This window comes from Anguilla anguilla, chromosome 14 (assembly GCF_013347855.1).
Source record: "Anguilla anguilla isolate fAngAng1 chromosome 14, fAngAng1.pri, whole genome shotgun sequence".
Taxonomy (NCBI): domain Eukaryota; kingdom Metazoa; phylum Chordata; class Actinopteri; order Anguilliformes; family Anguillidae; genus Anguilla; species Anguilla anguilla.
In genome coordinates, this window is record NC_049214.1 from 1,468,003 (window position 1) to 1,485,376 (window position 17,374).

The 17,374-nt window shown below is 49.3% G+C and overlaps 1 protein-coding gene across 2 annotated transcripts in view; it reads right to left on the reverse strand.

Moving 5' to 3' along the window:
* LOC118213224 (netrin receptor UNC5C-like) overlaps nt 1–17,374 on the reverse strand; it is a 185,226-nt gene that overhangs the window by 91,152 nt on the left and 76,700 nt on the right. For both annotated transcript variants that reach the window (XM_035392020.1, XM_035392019.1), the window contains exons 2-3: nt 11,341–11,571; nt 3,925–4,068 (exon numbers count right to left, since the gene is read on the reverse strand). In XM_035392020.1, the coding sequence (XP_035247911.1) occupies nt 3,925–4,068; nt 11,341–11,571 (375 nt within the window). The remainder of the gene's footprint in view (nt 1–3,924; nt 4,069–11,340; nt 11,572–17,374) is intronic.

The window sequence follows — 17,374 nt, forward strand, 5'->3', positions numbered from 1 at the left end:
AACATAATGAGATAAGTCATCAGCTTTTCTACCTTTTCTTCCCCATTGGGGGCTTGAAAAATTCTTGTAGATGTGCAGATTATTATCCAGACTGACATACACACACACATGAACATACACTCATGCACGTGCACACATACACACACACACACACACACACACACTCGCTCGCACGCACGCACGCACGCACTAATGCGCATGCACACACACTAATGCGCGCTTGCTCACTCACTCACTCTCTCACTCTCTCACTCTCTCACTCTCTCACTCACACACACACAGAACAAGCAGCCACACAGAGCATGTCTGAACACAAGCCCGCTCCTCCTCATTGGAACACTGGTGCCAGGGTTGGCACAGCCTCTGTATCTGAGTGCTCCCCACAGGTTCTTTCCACATGATTCATGGGTTAATCACTGCAGTTCTGGCTCCCTGGTGGCTGTATACCAGGAAGAACAACAGCAGCAAGAGAACAAATGGTTTTCCCTCCAAAACTGCCATAGAGGGGCAGTGAGATCCTCCCTGCTCGCCTGCCCCGCCGGTTCGCCAGCTCGGTGAGTGAGACGAGAATGACAAGGGGGGCGGGTGGTTTTGGGGGAGGGGGGCTATATCACCACGTCGGCCAGCGAGAGTCAGCGTGTCCCCCACTTGCGTGTGAGCAAACCCCTATGTCCCCCAATTCATCCACAGATCAAAGCATCACTGTTGGTTAAGAGCCAGTATAGCTGCCCCCACAAATCACACGCAGTCTTAAAACCCTCAGTCCTGGGTGCGCTGCCTCTACAACACACCCGTTAACATCAGCTTTAACACTGAACAGCTGTTTCTCAGCAACAAATTTCCTGTTTGTTTATTGCTCTGGACTGCTGCTCAGCCAATGATTAAAACACCCATTTGGGCCAAAAAAAGAGAGAGAGAGAGTGGAACAAACTCCAAGTTCTTCCATTAGTAACAGGGGATCAAATTCATTCAGCCAGGTCCCCCTCCGGGAAAGAGATTCATCTTTCCTGGAGATTTTAATAGGAAGGTTTTTAAGGTTATTGCCGGAGGGATGTTGATCGCACACGATTATGTGTGGTAGCTAAGGGCAGAGATGCGCTGACCACAGCTGGGGTTTGGGGGCTGGGGGGGGGGGGGGGGGGGCGGGGGGGTGGAGCTATGGAGCAGGGGATTGATGAATGGCGTGATGAACAATATGAAACACACAATTAATCCTTTTCAAGAGTAGGTTTTTTTGGAAAGTTTTTTCAAAGTTCTAAGTCAGCATTCTAGAACCCCAGTGCTTTCAGTTACCGGTAGTGATTGTTACATCAGCATTAGAATGCTCAGTTAAGAACATTCTAACCAAGGCTGCTGGGTAGCTCACTCGGTGACGACTGAACACCGCAGTCTCGGATCGAATCTGACCTGTGACCTGCCAGAGCCGACTGTGGCCGACAGCCCATAGGGGGCGCATAATTTGCTTCCCAGCCCACAGAAAATTCTATTTGTTTTAATAAAAATGGGGGGGGGTCCAGAGCAATATTCTTTCAGGGGGCTCCGAATTCTCAGCTCTGCCCCTGTCAACAGGTCCCCTGTCCTTAGACAGTAGTCCCCTGGGAGTCATTAAGGGGACAGCACCTTAATTACCGCCCCCTACATGTCCCGCAGGCCTTCATGGGCTGTGTTTAAGGGTGTCCCCCAGGGCTCCCCTTGGGCTCCATGTCAGGGCCACAGTATTTTAAGACTACACATCAGCGTGTCACACAGTGAAGCTCCTCATGTGGGAGGCGCACAGTGAAAGCAGTGGTTTGTGGTACAGTATGCCTGAACAGTAGCTGTGCTGTTTTTTTCCTGCCATGCCTGGGCTGTGATTTCACAGCTCTGTATTCAGAGAGAAGTCCTTTCTCCCTCTCACAGCTGCTAATTAACAGAGAGGGCGAGAGATACGCCCGATAATTTATGGATCAGTCTTAGATCAAAAAGTTCTAATTGAACCGGACACGACGCAAATGCACCCCATGTTATTGGAAAGAAAACTAGGCTAATTGCACACCAGTATGTTAATGGAAACAAAATAGGACCATAACTACAAAATAAATAAAACTGTTATCTGAATTAAATATTTCATGAAAAAATCAGGGGAACGTGCCTTGAGGTTGTGATAATTCGTGTACGTATTAAATATTAAATATCACAGCAAAAACAGACACAAAGGCTCCTGGTTTAGGGAGAGCTGGTAATATTGGCTGAGCACAATATTTTAAGTAGTTAAAAGACTGTGATATGGTCCTCATGAATTTTAATAGCCACAATTTGTCATCCACTTTTTGGTGTAAACCTTTTGACAAGATGTGGGATTATTTAATGGAAACTATTTGAATCTCCTCTTTAATGCCATTAGGGAACCCCTGAAAATCATAGAGCTAATTCTACATCGTACAGTTGCGTTTATGACACCAAATACTGTACTGTATTATGGAGCAGCTAACTGGAATGATATATGTGTAGGAAACTGTCACACACCTGCTTATGGAAACAAGACAGCATCCAGCACTGCATCCAGCACAGAGATGCACAGCTTGCCAGGTAACGCTGCAGAGGTAGAAAGCTTGGGGTGCTGAAATCCAGGCAGGACACAGCACTGGATGCTCTCTGGTCTGCAGGTAGATGATGAGCCTAGCTGGGCTGAACGGCCAGTTCTCATTTCGTATTCTTATGTAGGAGGATAAAATACTGAGGTGTACAGAGTCCCATGAGGTCAGAACCAGTGACTGATGAGGATACACAGCAAATGTAAACTCTTATCTTTAGTCCGCCCTCGTTGTCTCTCTCTCTCAAAGGTACTCCCCTGCCACCCCACAGCCCCGTATCCGTCCTGTACCACCTCATCCCTCAGAAGAGTGGCACAGAATTGAGAAAACACCGTTTTACCAGGAGACTACGGCATACCGACTCGAGGAAGGGCATTGGAAAAATAACTATGTTAACAGCGATAGGTTTATCACATCGTGGACTTAAACCAGCAACCTCCTGACAAAAGGACTACAGTATCTCCGCAACTGCACAGACACTCATCAGGCTAACAGTTCCTAGGCCATCAAGGCATAGACAATAAACGATGAATCTTAGTTATAGATTTAAAAGAAATCACTTCAAATGAACAGATGGGTTTCTAGGGTATCCCCCATAGTGTCCACTCACCATGCACCACACTCGACTTTAATTAACCCAGTAATTAATGGCAAACTTATTTACATGCTACATGCAAGCTGAAGTTTGATGGGACAGTCAGTAGGTAATGCTTTGGTGATCTGGATCAGTAGTTCATATGATATTCTGTGAAATACGCTTTTTTATTTTTAAGTGTAATATATGGAACCAATATGGCAGAACCAGCTAATGTAACTGAGAAAGTGCTGGGAGCAGCACAAACGTTCATGCCTCAGTGCCTCCTGGTTTACTGAACATTTTTCAAACATGTCTAAATTGGCTGATTCTTCAGCCAAATCACGTGACCTCTGAGCCAATTTATTCATTTACATTTTCCAAATGCATATTTGGAAATATCTATCCTTGCACATACTTTGAAATTTGTATTGAAATTACTAATAATATTTTCCTTGTTATTTTAAAAGGGATTCCTTAGCTGCGGCATTACATTACATCACATTACAGGCATTTAGCAGACGCTCTTATCCAGAGCGACTCACACAAATTTTACACAGCATTTACACTGCATCCATTTATAAAGCAGGATATATACTGGAGCACTGCAGGTTAAGTACCTTACTCAAGGGTACAATGGCCGTGTCCCACCTGGGAATCGAACTACACTGCTGCATTGTAAATGTGTGTGAAGGAGCCTCTTTGTGAATGTGTATGCCGTAGGATGCTCATAGCCACGAAGACAGGGGTTGCCGTGACGACGCGGCGGTGACTCACAGGCGATGCGGACGTGCGCCCGGCGGCTCTTGGTGGTGCCCGCGGAGCTCCAGGCCACGCACTGGCACCAGAAGTCCTCCAGCCCGAACAGCTCCTCCACCTGCTGCCGCGAGATCTCGATGCTGGCCTCCCGCACCACCAGCCCTGCCCAGAGACAGAGAGAGAGAGAGAGAGAGAGAGAGAGAGAGACCCAGCACAGTCACGCACACTGCCAATACCATAGAGACTCATCACAGACAGAGCGGTGGTCAACAAATAGTCAATACCATAGAGACTCAATACAGTCAGAGCGATTCTGAGCACACTGTCAATACCATAGAGACCCAACGCAGCCAGAACGGAGGATGGAGGTTTTAGTTTCATTGTGACCAATCAGTACTCGCTACACAGTACCAACTGCATAAAGGTTTCTCAGTGCTTGATGAGTATATTGTCTAAATATCATTCATATGAGTGCTCTGTAAAGTAAATGCATTATAGGTAGACATATAATTGTGAAACACAATGCAGGATGCCATTGCAGAATTCCCAGTGCTCAGACCTCAGAAGTATGAAGTCAGTGCAGTGAAATGTGAGTCACTCCATTCACATGCATACTGTACGTGCCTCAGTGTACACACACACAGACACACACACACACAGCCCCGGACCTCCAGAGATTTAATATAAGAATAATCCTCCACACCACAGCAAGGAGACTAACCCTGTCTGTTCTTTCTCATTCTCTCCTCTCATATCCTCTCTCTCTCTATTTCTACCTCCACCCCCCATACCTCTCTCTCTCTACCTTCCTCTCCCCCTCTCTCTCTCTATATATACAGTATATACCCCTCTCTCTCTCACCACCTTCATCCCCCTCCTCTCCCTCCACCCCCCTCTGCATCTCTCACTACCTTCCTCTCCCCCCTCTCTCTCTCACCCCCCTCTCTCTGTGTCCCTCTCTCTCTATCTCCACCCCCCCTCTCTCTCTCTCCCCCCTCCCTCTCTCTCCCTCTGACTCCTGGGTGTTAATGAGGGGGGGGGGGCACAGGGGTCTCACCCACAGAACTGCTAGCGCTGTGTTTCTCACATTAGCACATGTACACACCTCTGTGAGAGAGGAGGTGAAGCGGGGGCAGAGCGGGGGGGGGGGGGGGGGGGCAGGGGTGTAATCACTCAGCTGCTTATTTCGGGTTGAGCAGCCTCACACACACGGGCTCTTCAGCACACCTGTGGGTCACCCCGGGCCAGGGAGACACACGTGCGCCAGCTTGGCGCTCACACAGGATTTAAAACCCGCCGCTTCTGCGGCAGGAAGAGAGCAAGCGAGTGGGCGGGGCTTCTGCTGCCATGGAAGCGCAGGCTCCCTCACGCTCCGCGCACGCCAAGTTACAAAAACGGGCAGCGTGCGCGAGAGGGCAGTGAGGAAGCCTGGATCTCTGGATCTCTGGACCTCTGGGTCTCTGGGTCTATAGATCTCTGGATCTCTGGACCTCTGGATCTCTGGGTCTATAGATCTCTGGGTCTCTGGGAGAGAGCTGGGGAGAGCGCAGAGAGTCGGGCAGAGAGCGGAGAGAACTTCTCATGAAGGCGAAAGGAAGCAAAATCAATGGCAGAGCTAATAAAGCGCTGTAATCTCAGCAGACCACGGAGCCCTTAATTCCGCGCCCGTGTTTAAGAATCGACTGCTGCCGCTCAGAAAGAGAGAGAGAGAGAGAGAAAGAGAGAGAGAGAGAGAGAGAGAGAGAGAGAGAGAGAGAGAGAGAGAGAGAGAGAGAGAGAGAGAGAGCTTTCCCGCTCTTTTTCAGCAGCTCAGAAGACGAGGTCGGTCAGCTGGGACAGCAGAAGGTTGGCGGGGAAGACTGAGCCCAGATCCGCGCTACAGATCCTCTCCGTTCCGCGCTCGGCGTCGGCGTCGAACGTCGCCTCAGAAAAACCGGTACATCTGCATCCTAACATCAAGGGAGGCAGGTTCGTACAAGGCTGAGCAGAATCAGTGCTTTCTTTTTTTGTTTTTGTCGCTGTGATTGACAGGTTCTCCCGTTTCTGTACACGCAGCGTGCGCGACAGTAAACAGCGCATCCGAATGAGCTCAGGGTCCCAGGGCTTCCTTTTGATTTGAGAGAAGTCGATCGCTTGTTCAAAGGATTCGAAGAGGGAAAATTCCACTCCAGTCCAATGATGGAACGCAGACTTAAAGAAGTAGACAGGCGGGGCTGGTTCTGTATGAAATACAGTTCAACAGTTCACTACACACAGGCAAATATTCAAATTACTGCCACTTTTGGAAAAATGGATAGAGACAGATTCTCCAGAAAAATAAATCACTGCTCTGGAACATATGTGTAGCTATACCTTTAAAAGAAAGTCAACATGTTTAATGATATATTTCAGCATATTCCATATATATAAGGGGAAAGCAAGGCCTTGTGTAATCTGAAAGGGTGATGTCTACACCACACAGAACCACCAGGGCGCCCCCACCCTCCAAACCCCTGCTTTCCCTCGGTTTGTTGCTTTTTTTGGGGGGGAGGGGCATGAACAGCTCCCCTCCAGGGGGTCTCTAGGGCCCACACCTCGACACGGGTCCTCACACCCCCCCCCCCCACCCCACCAGGCTCGGGCGCCCGGGGGAAAAAAATCAAATTGTGGTGTTCACTGACACAGAAGCTAATTGACCTCATTTATGAGCCGTCAGGGCTATAAATAATGGAGTTCAGTGAGTCAGCCCACTGATCCCTGATTTTTTCTTTTTTTGTGGCGAGAGGTTGGGGGTGGGGGGGGGGGGGATATTAAAATGAATGGGGACTGGAAGAGAGCCAGGAAGGGGGCGGGGGGGGGGAGATGCACTGACACTGATAGAGTAGCTGCCAGATCTCTGATATCAGGCTTTGCAGTCTCCTCATGTTACATACATTACATCATCGCACATTAAGCATTTGATAAACATTTAACACCACGTACCAATGAATTAAACGCCACTACGTTACGCTATAAATAATATATGATCTAGAGAATATAGCATCGTTGCTTATATATTTTAACTGAGCATCCAGCTAAAATAAAACGTTTTCAGAGCAGTGGGGAAGGTCACCATTTGGTAGTGAGATAACACTGTGGGCTGGCATTCCCGAAGCAGTCTTAGGACATTCTGCTCCTCCATACATGTTCTGCCACAATAAAAGGATCCATGCGGGTTACACACAAGCTTCAACAGCCCCTGACGAACATCATTTTGTCATGAAAAAAAAAAGGAAAAGATAATAATAATAATGTTCCGGGAAGGTTCTGAAAGCCAAAAATTATTTGGTGGGTAAGTGTTCCAATTTCGGGTCCTTTTAGAAGAAGCCCGGGACCCTAATCATGGTTCTAATCGTTAGTGCTGTCACCGCAGGCCCATTAATCCGCTCCCTCCCCTCGTCCGGGCCTTGCGAAACGCTAGCGTAGCGTAGCTTCGTCCTGAAAAGCGATCGGTCGTTAGCGTCATCGTTAGCGCCATCGTTAGCGCCATCGTTAGCGCCATCGTTAGCGCCATCGTTAGCGCCATCGTTAGCGCCATCGTTAGCGTCGCCCGCCGCTCTGTTATTGATCGGCTGCGTTCGGCTCGCCTGTCGGACAGCAGCTGTAGCGGCTAGCCTGATTACTCTCTCTAATGAAGAGCAGCGCTCCTCCTCCTCCTCCTCGCTGCCCGGCCGCCATCGCTCAGGGGACCCGCCGGTCCTCTCCGGGGCGTAACGCTACCGCGGCGTAATGACGGATAATTAGCATCGGCTCATTTGTAGGAGTCGATGGACTTTTTGCGCCGACAGAGATTAGCGGTTACGGTCCCTTAATCGCCAGGAACCGTCTCAAAAGTGCCCTCCTCCTCCCAGTGGGGGGGGGGTGGGGGGGTGCTGCCCTCCCTGGGGGGGGGGGGGAGGGGGGGGATGCTGCCCTCCCAGGGGAGGTGGGGCGGAGAGGAGTGCCACAGTCACGGATCCAGTGGCGCACCTTCCTCCAGGAGAGCCAGGAGAACGCCCCAAAAAAAAGAGCAGCCCTGACCTTTTCCGCGTCCGCCACCTACAGTTGTCACGGAAACGACAGAAAAACTCACAGACGCAGACGTAGAAGGAGAGACCCGCTTCGACAGAGCCTGTCAGCACTGGGGGCACTGGGGGCGATGGGGGCGATGGGGGCACTGAGGGCACTGGGGGCACTGGGGGCGATGGGCGAGCTTAATGACACGGCTTTTTAAACTGCCATCAGTTTCAAATCCACTACAACTACAAGGGACGGGCAGTTCAGTTCCCTCAGGGCTGGTGTGTCAATGCAGGTTTCTTTTTTCCCATTGTCACCAATTACCCAGGCTAAACGAGCTAATTTGCTAAAATACACTTACGCTGTTATGGACCAGACAACAATAATACATTTCACGTTGGAATGTAGGAGCAGTTTTTCAGCTGTCATTCAGGAACTTATCAAACAATGTAGCTAAAATATGAATTAATAAATGTCTGGGCTAATTGAATAATTAAGAGCTGAAGCTGACATGAAAGCCAGAGAAAGACACGCCCCACCCTGGCCCTCCCGTGAACTGCAGCGCATCATCTGTAAAAACAGGAAGACAGGAAGCACAGACCCTTCACCTGCCCCCTAATTAAAACCCCAACTCTGGACTGTTCTCCCGTGAACCGTGACCCCCCCTTCCAGCCCACCCCTCAAAAAGGACGAGCTGCAGGTGTAACGCGTGACAGATGAGTGAACCAGTCTGATCTCAGAGCCATTTTGGAAAGCCCTGCTGGATCTGTTGACGTTCACTGTCCAAAAGAGCACAGAGCCAAAAAAACAAAAATAGTCTTACTGTCAGAATACTTATGGACTGCACATAAAATATATATATATAAATATATAAAAGTGTTTTAGTTACACTTTGATTTCACCATGCAGAAGTTACAGCACTTTTTAAACATGGACTTCAGACTGCACAGCTTGCTAAAGGGTACAGCAGCACTGTCCTACTGCAGGATCTCAATCAGCAACACAGGGCCAGTTCCTTAATCACTATACTACACTGCAGGCTTCACTACTGCCTCACAGGCTGACGCGATTTCCAGCCGATTAAGTGCTTGGGGCTCCTGGACTCTATCCATGGTGAAAAGTTAAGAGTTCTAAGTGGGTAAAAAAAAAGGCTGTTGGAAAGTGCCGGACCGTGACCCACACCTGTCCCACGGGCTCAACTGCATCCGGGACGGGATCGGAACGCTCCGGAACGCTCCGGAATGTCACAGTGTTTCACCTCCCGTCCTTCACGGACTTCCCAGCATGCATCTGCGCAGAAGTCTTCAGCGAGCGAGCGCTGGCATTCGACCCAGAAGACACCATCGAGGAGATAATGGAACTGGTTTTGAGCAGAAGAAACCATCAAGGAGATAATGGAACTGGTTTTTAGAAGGAAGACAGTGTGGTTGGTAGGGGAGGGGGGGTATTTGGGTGAGGAAGAGCAGGCTGGGCTGAGGAGGGGGATTGGGGTGAGGGTTGAGGGGGAAGGTTGAGGGTGAAGGGGAGCAGGCTGGGCTGAGGGTGTGGGGGGGAGGGGAGAGGGGTGAGTGGGGTTGGAGTGAGGGGGCGCAGGTTGGGCTGAGGGTGTGGGGGACTGGGGTGAGGGTTGGGGGGGAGGTTGAGGGTGGGGGGGTGGAGGTTGGAGTGAGAGGGGCCAGGTTGGGCTGGGAAGGTTGAGGTGAGGTGGAGGTGAGGGTTGGGGTGAAGGGGAGCAGGCTGGGCTGAGGGTGAGGGTGTGGGGGGGAGGGGGGTTAAGTCCTGCTTTTAGAGTGGAAAAGAAAATCCGATGAGTCCATCTAGGACCCCCAGGGGGCCCCCTCCCCGCAGGAGTGCGATTGGTTACTCCCAAAATCAATCTGGAAGCAGCTAATGGCCCTGGAGCCGCAGTAAGAGAAGCCCTTCTTTATTTATTTCAGCCAGGAACTCGGGGGTAACGATTCTTTGGGCTGGAGCTCGGCAACGGGGCACAGATAACATGTCCCGCCTCCTCTGCTCCATGTCCAAACATCAGCTAATCTACTCCCGTCCCACAGAGAGAGGGCAGAGAGAGGGGGAGAGAGGGGGAGAGAGAGGGAGGGAAGGAGAGGGAGAGAGAGAGAGTTGGGTGTTAGAGAGAGAGAGAGAGAGAGAGAGAGAGAGGGGAGGGAAGGATGGAGAGAGGGAGAGAGAGCTTCAGATCGTGTTTCCGCCCGCTCAAATGGCTATTGAGCAGCCCAGCAAGCCCTTATCTGTGGTTTGAATCAGGGGAAATTAGAGTGGAGGGGAACAGGCAGGAGGGCACTGGCTTAGAGAGCAGGTTCATGCTGCTGTGTGTGCGTGAGTGTGTGTGTGTCTGAGAGAGAGAAAGAGAGAGAGTATGTGTGTCAGTGTGCATGAGTGTGCTTGAGTCTGTGTGTGTGTGTGTGTCAGTTCCTGCATGCGTGTTTGTGTGTGTGTATGTGTCAATGTGTGGGTGTGTGTTTGTGGGCCTTACAGTAGGTTTCACATTTTATCCACTACAACACGTTGCCAAACACAGAGGAAAAAGGTTAGCTCTCAGCTGGGGCGCTGCTCAGTTCATTCAAAACTACAAACCAAACATCAGAGAGTTTAACTGTCACTAATGCTAGGGCCTGACCTCCCTTTCAACACCTTTTCATATCGTGTTCACATTCACAGTAAACCATGCCCTCACACACTGAGCTTCTAAAAGAGCGATTTCGCGTGTGTTGTGCTCTTGTGTATGCAGGGTTCATGTGCATACGCGCTCACTGCACGTGCGTTATGTGAGTGTGTGTGTGTGTGTGTGTGTGACGGGCGCAGAGATCGAACATCAAGCGCGTGTCAGACTGTATCAGACTTTGTTTTTCTGGCTTTTGGGGTCTTAATGATGCCCTGACACCGGGAGACCAAAGCGCAGCATAAACAACACCGCCTCCGGAGGGCGCTATATCAGCGGCGCAACACCGCCTCCGGAGGGCGCTATATCAGCTGAGCGGGTTTTTCGGAGGCTCTGGGGTTCCAGCCGGACTCGCGGCGGCTAACCGCCGTGCTCATTACTGTGAGAGAGCGGCGGGGAAACTCTCTGCTGAATTATGTATCTGTTTGATTTGTGACAGTGTGATGGAAGAGCCTCTGGGCCGATTTGCCTCCTGTGAGTGTGTGTGTGTGTGTGTGTGCTTGAGTGTGTGTGTGTGTGTGCACCCTTTTTTCCCCCAGTTTATTTTTTGTCCTGACATCGCTTCTTTCAAACTAATTCATTTCAGCAAAACGAAGAGAATGAGATACTCCCCAATAAACCCCCCTCCCCCCCACAGAGTCACATGACACTGACCGGACGTCTTGTCCACACGCTCCTCCACGGTGTGGTCCTTCTGGTGCACCCCCCCACCCCCCACCACCCCCACCATCCGGGCTTACCTGAGGTCTCGTCCACGCGCTCCTCCACGGTGTGGTCCTTCTGGTGCACCCACTCGCTGTTGCACTTGAAGTAGATCTGCGTGGCGGGCGTGGCCTTGCAGTACAGGTTGACGGGCTTGTTCTTCACGATGTACGCCTCCTCCGGCTCCATCAGGAAGTGCGGCAGGGGCTCGGGGGGGTCCGAGGGGAACGTCTCGGGCAGCTCTCCCAATCCCAGGAAGTCGTCATCGACTGCAGACAGGAAGTGAGATACGGGGTTCACATCATCGCTATCTGATATAGCCGCCTGAGAGTCTGCAGTCCTTATCTCAAGAACCACATATTCTGCTGTGCTGAAATCTACACAATAAGGAACATTCAATAAGAATGAAATAAATAACATTTTTTCAAAATATTTTCACTGCAACATGTTATCCACCTTATTCAAGACACTTGTATTATATTTAAAAAATTCAAATGCTTAATACTTTTTTATCCTCCAAATCTCAGGAGGATAATTAACTTGCTTGAACACTCGCCTACTGCCTACTAATGCAGACTGCATTATTTTGTTTTTATTTTCATCTTTATCGTCTTTCTGACTGATATGTTTGCTTTACAGTGACCACTATCTTGGTCCAAAAGGAAAGTGATTTTATTCAGGCTGGATAAGGTACATGAGGTCACTGTACAGATAGAGCTACCATATGCTGACAGTGACTCACTGGTTTGAGCCAATTGCAGTTTTCCTGTGAGGAACCAAGCCTTTTGATTCGTTCACATCACTGACTGACAGGCCACTGTAGCTCCGCCCACTATGAAGCCTTATTTTCCATAATCATAATGAACATGATCCACTGCCATTGCTCTGCTCAATACCAGATCCCCTCACAGCTCAAACCTTTAAACATGAATATGAAATTAAAGTTAACTTCCTAAATTGAATTGGCCAAATGTGAAGTTAATGTTTTGCAGCATCAGTATTCTATGTCTGTTTATTCATGTATTCACTGTGTATGTACAGTGCTATCTTTGTTCAAATAAAAGAAAACAAACTGCTCAGCATTTGAACCAATAAGCCTCTGGTGCAGCCCTGGCATAACACTGTTTCATATGACACCAATCCGGCCTGTTAAGTTCCTTGTGGAATTAGAAAACATGGAATTTCCATATTTTAAGCAGCCCAGGATCCGACAGAGACAAGTTTTCAAGCTATTTCTTTTTTTTTTTTTTAGCAGAGGGTTCTGATTGATTGAATTCGACAGACACGTTCCACCGCACCTTGAGCGTATTTTGTTGACTTCTCCTCTAATTACACCACCCTTTCATCATTCCTTCTTTACACGCTGATGTCCTCCGTCTGTGAGATCAAACGGGCTCCTTTAAAAGGCGCTCTCAGTGTGTCACCACCTCCACCGCGGGGCAGGGCTACTGCTTTATACAGCGCAGTGTCCTCCGCAAACCCGGCAGATTTAATCTGAATGAAGGCCAGGAGGGCTCATGACACGGACGCCCCGCTCACCCAACACACAGAGGACCGAGTGCAAAACTGCCGCTCGTGAGAAGCGAGGCGAATGACACGCGTGTGCGTCCCCATGATCCTCTGCTTTCATGTCACACCCCCCCGGCTCCATCAATCACCCCCCGAGCTGATCTGCTCTTTAAAACGACCCGACGGGCGTGAATTATGGATTGGCGTGCGGGACAGGCTGGCGGGAGGGCGGGCGTGTCCGCGGCAGAAGTTTTATCGCTCCGTCAGTAACTCACTCTCGCCTTCGCCGTGTTCCGTCGCCGGCGCCTGACAGCGTCGAGGCGTCCACGCGCAACGCCAGGCGAAAAAACACACCGTCACCGCGGCAACCCTGCGTGATGTCACAATCACTCATCCTGCCAGCGGTGACACGTGAGGTGCCGCAGGGCTGGGGGGGGGGGGGGGGATTACACCTCCTGACCCAATCAGAGCTGGGACGACATAAAACAAAAACTCAATTGAGATGTCACTCTCGACCTCCACGGTAGTGAGTCAAATCCCCCTTTCTTCCCCAATCGCACCACCTCACTCACCAGCAGGAGCAGCAGAAAAACTCCCTCCCATCCAACTTCAGCTGAACACACGCGCACACACACACACGTATGCACACACAAACACACGCACACGTATGCACGCACGCGCACACGCACACACACACACACACACACACACACACACATACGTACAAGCGTACACTGGTACAGAACTGGGTTCTTTTGTAATTTTTCTGACTCCCTTGCCTTCAGAGCTCAGAAATATGAGACAGGAAGTCTATTGTTAGTCTTTAACGATTTAACGATCCAGGGATCCCATTACTTTTTTTTTTGAGTGATTCTTTGTAAAATAATATAAATGAACACATTTCTCTCTCTCTCTTTAACCCTCTTTCTTTCTCTCTTTTTCACAATCTCTTCAGCTACAAGTGAAGTGCCTACGGATGATGTCACAGCATATACTGAAATGGCAAACAATGGGTAACAAATCAAAAGGTTATACATCCAGAAACAAATACATATATTTTCTATACACGCGCATGTCCTTCGCCTCTCTTCTCTCACCGCCTCTGAAGCTTGCGAAACAAAGCGAACTCAGAGAGTCTTCCTGTGGAAACTGTAGTGAACGGTCTCGCCGAAATGTTCTCCGCACCTCAGCACCAGGCAGCGCTGCTCTGGTGTACGAGCTACTGGGCGCGGTGCAAAGCGGGCATACAATCAGCAGCCAATCAGAGATAAAGACCAGAGCGGACTCAGACTCGCGCCCAAGGCTCCGACTCTGACAGGGCACCGGCCAGAGCACGGGCCTCTGTTCCTGTATTACGGCAACACAAAATGGAGAAAGAAAGAAAAATAAAAAGATAAGACCGTGTGTGCGCGTGTGGGGGTGGGGTGTGTGTGCGTGAATGTGTGCGTGTGTGTGTGTGTGTGTGTGTGTGCGCGAGAGAGAGTGAGAAAGAGATGATAACAATCTAAAATGCCCACTCCACCGTAAAACATTCACACATGAAAACTGTTGTCCTTGTAACAAACAGAAAAATGAGAAAAAAGAGTGGAGTCTTTAGAAGCAACCGTTTTCACTGAACTGCAGTCCAGCAAGCAGCCGCCTGCCAGGCAGCCATCGAGGGCAGCCGTCTGCTACCGCTACACAGACCACCATTAAAGAGGTTCGCTAGTGACAAGGCCGTGCACCGACCAAGAGCTGATCTTCACCTGGACTGCATCTGGACCACCTCACCCATGACCTGCATAACAGGACTCTGATTTAGCACCAGTCACACGGTGGAGACCTTTGGAACCACACAGGAAGTGCGTAACGTGTTCCCAGGGAGCCAGTCATCCGTGAAACTTTTTTTTTTTTTTTTTCTTACACTTCAGAGACGACCAATCAGAATCCACAGCCAGCTTCGTCCAGCATCGACTTCGGGGAACACTGCTTTGGACCAATGAGGCCTCGCGCTCCGCGTGACGTTCAGACGTACGGCTCCCTCGGCCAATCGCCCGCGAGCAAGCACTCCCTGCCGAATTCCGGAACATTGCACCGTCCCCCAAAACCCCAAAAGTCCGCCTTCCACCGATTCACTTACGAGCGCCGCTTACGGCTTTACCATCACCGCCCGGGGGGGGGGGCACGCGTTTCTCTCCGAGCAGCGGTGAAATTGACTAGATACAGTAAAGTGAGAGAGATTTAACTGGGCCGGGGCAGCATGCGCAGCAGGGACGGTGATGGGGGGGAAAACACTGCTGAACGTAATGGATTGTGACTTTTTCATTAAACCCAGAGAAAACACATTTCAAACGGCGCGCAAGCCGTGTTTCACAGGCGGGGTATCAGGGGGCAAGGCGGCACTCCCAAAACAACGGGCTTCAGATGATACCGCCATCCCCAGTGCTCCCGGGATCAGTCCAACCAGCCTCTAGCACGTCTTTTATAACCCATTTCTCTTTTCCTCTAATGGCCCCTTAGGCTTTCCGTAGCATCTCAGCTTCCCCGATTGCCCCAAACGGCTTTTAAACAGCCCCGCTTTTTGAATTTAGATCTGTAATATTGTCTGTTTGAATGTCTACATAATGCATGTGTTGCTGCAGAAAGATAGCGATAGCAGTTTAGAGGCAACAATAATAATTACCTACTGAAGAGCCGCAGTATTGCTATGACATTTATTCACGGCGCAGATAGAACAAAACGACTGTTGACACTGTAAGATTTACTGAACATATTAACAATATTAAAGTAATCAAACCTTTGACCTTTATGTTACAAGACCATTACCCATTACACTACACTGCAGGCCCAACCTCTGTGGTGGGCATCTTCCAAGTCACATCACTCAATTATGTGATGTTCAAACTGTATAGCATAAAGACACAGAGAGACAGGGGCATGTCCAAAACCTGAAGCTGAAATCTGACACTTCATGTAAATGGCTGGGAATCTAACTGCTGCCATTTTGGCTCGAGCAGAGAGCCGGAACAGCGGACTGTTTCATTTAGAACACAGAATTACTCACAGAACAGCCTCAACCGAGGAGGAATCACAACCAACCTCAGCTCTCAAACACGTCCAGAATCAGTCACTATCAGGCTAGCTCCCCCACACGAACACAACTCTGAAATAACCACTTGGCGTCCACATATATTCACAATCGCTCCACTCTAATATGTCCCCATGGCACTACAACATCCCTATAACTCTCCAACATCTGCACCTCAATGAAATTTCCACGTTTTTATACACAGTCTACCTATCCCTACAGTACCACAACAGGCCCACAACTCTTTCACATCCACACAAATACAAAATCAGAACTCTACAAAATGGTCGCAGACACTCTCCAACCTCCACTTTACCCTGTCCCCACAGTACCACAAACATAGGTATGGCTTGGCATTTTGATCCAACTTCAGTGCAGGAGAAAAACTTATTTTTAAAAGAAACATCTTTCAAAAAGCAGAATCTTGCCAGTAAAATGCACATTTTCCAAATAAACCTGAAGTGATTTTAAGACTGCATTGGTGTGGGTGGGAAAAGGCATGATAGCCTAGCAAACATTTGATATATTTTGAAATTACTTTCATTAATTTTAAATATATATTCTGTGTCCTGTGAAAAACTTGTGCTTCTGATGTCTGTTTCAACTGTCAGCATTGAGCTCTGCATTGAAACAATTTTGGGGAAAAAATAAACACATTCAGGCCCCAATTTTGTCATTACTCCGGGGGGAAGGACAAAAATGCGCTCAGCGTCAAGTAGATCAAGAAAAAACTATGTTACAAGGTAGCATGTCAAAGCAAGTCTTCTTTTCCTGTTCATTTGCTGGTGAAAATGCAGGATTTATATGAGGACACAAACATCTAAAGCACTTATCCAAAGGCTGATAAAACACTAAGACATTACCATTCAGTTTAACAGACTGAGGGGAAAAAAGCAGTTCCTCTCTAAGATCCTCGCTCACGTGAAGCTGTGAAGGAAATACGCTACCAGGCCATTTCCAGTCAGCCGTATCTCTCCCAAATGAAACAACCCTACGAAACCTTCCCTCTGAAGAAGCAGGCCTGTCTGTCGGTGGGTCGGCATCCACCGACTAATACACAAATTGGCAACTGCAGCATAGCATTTTGATTGTTCAAGAGCATGGAAATATTTAACTGCTGATTGAGACTGGATCTTCTCCCCCACACAGACACACCATAAGAGAATCTCCAGCCCGAGCGAGATTTGTGTTGTGACAGATAACTTCCCCCGGTGTTCGAGCGAGGCGGGAAGCTGAGCTCCACGGAGGCTCTTCAGGAACGTCCCTAATTCGGCTCGAGTCGCGCGGCGTAGCGATTACAGCGAAGGCTGAGGAGAGGAGGCGTGCGCGCGTCTCCTGGACAAGCGGAGTTCCTGCTTCCTGCTGATAGAGAAACGAGAGGCTTCTGCTCCGTGACATCGATTAACCAGAAAGCGCTCCTCGACTGCCCAAAAACACAAGGCGGCTCAAACCGTAAAATGAACAAACCAGCTTTATAAAAAAAAATAAAAAGGAAA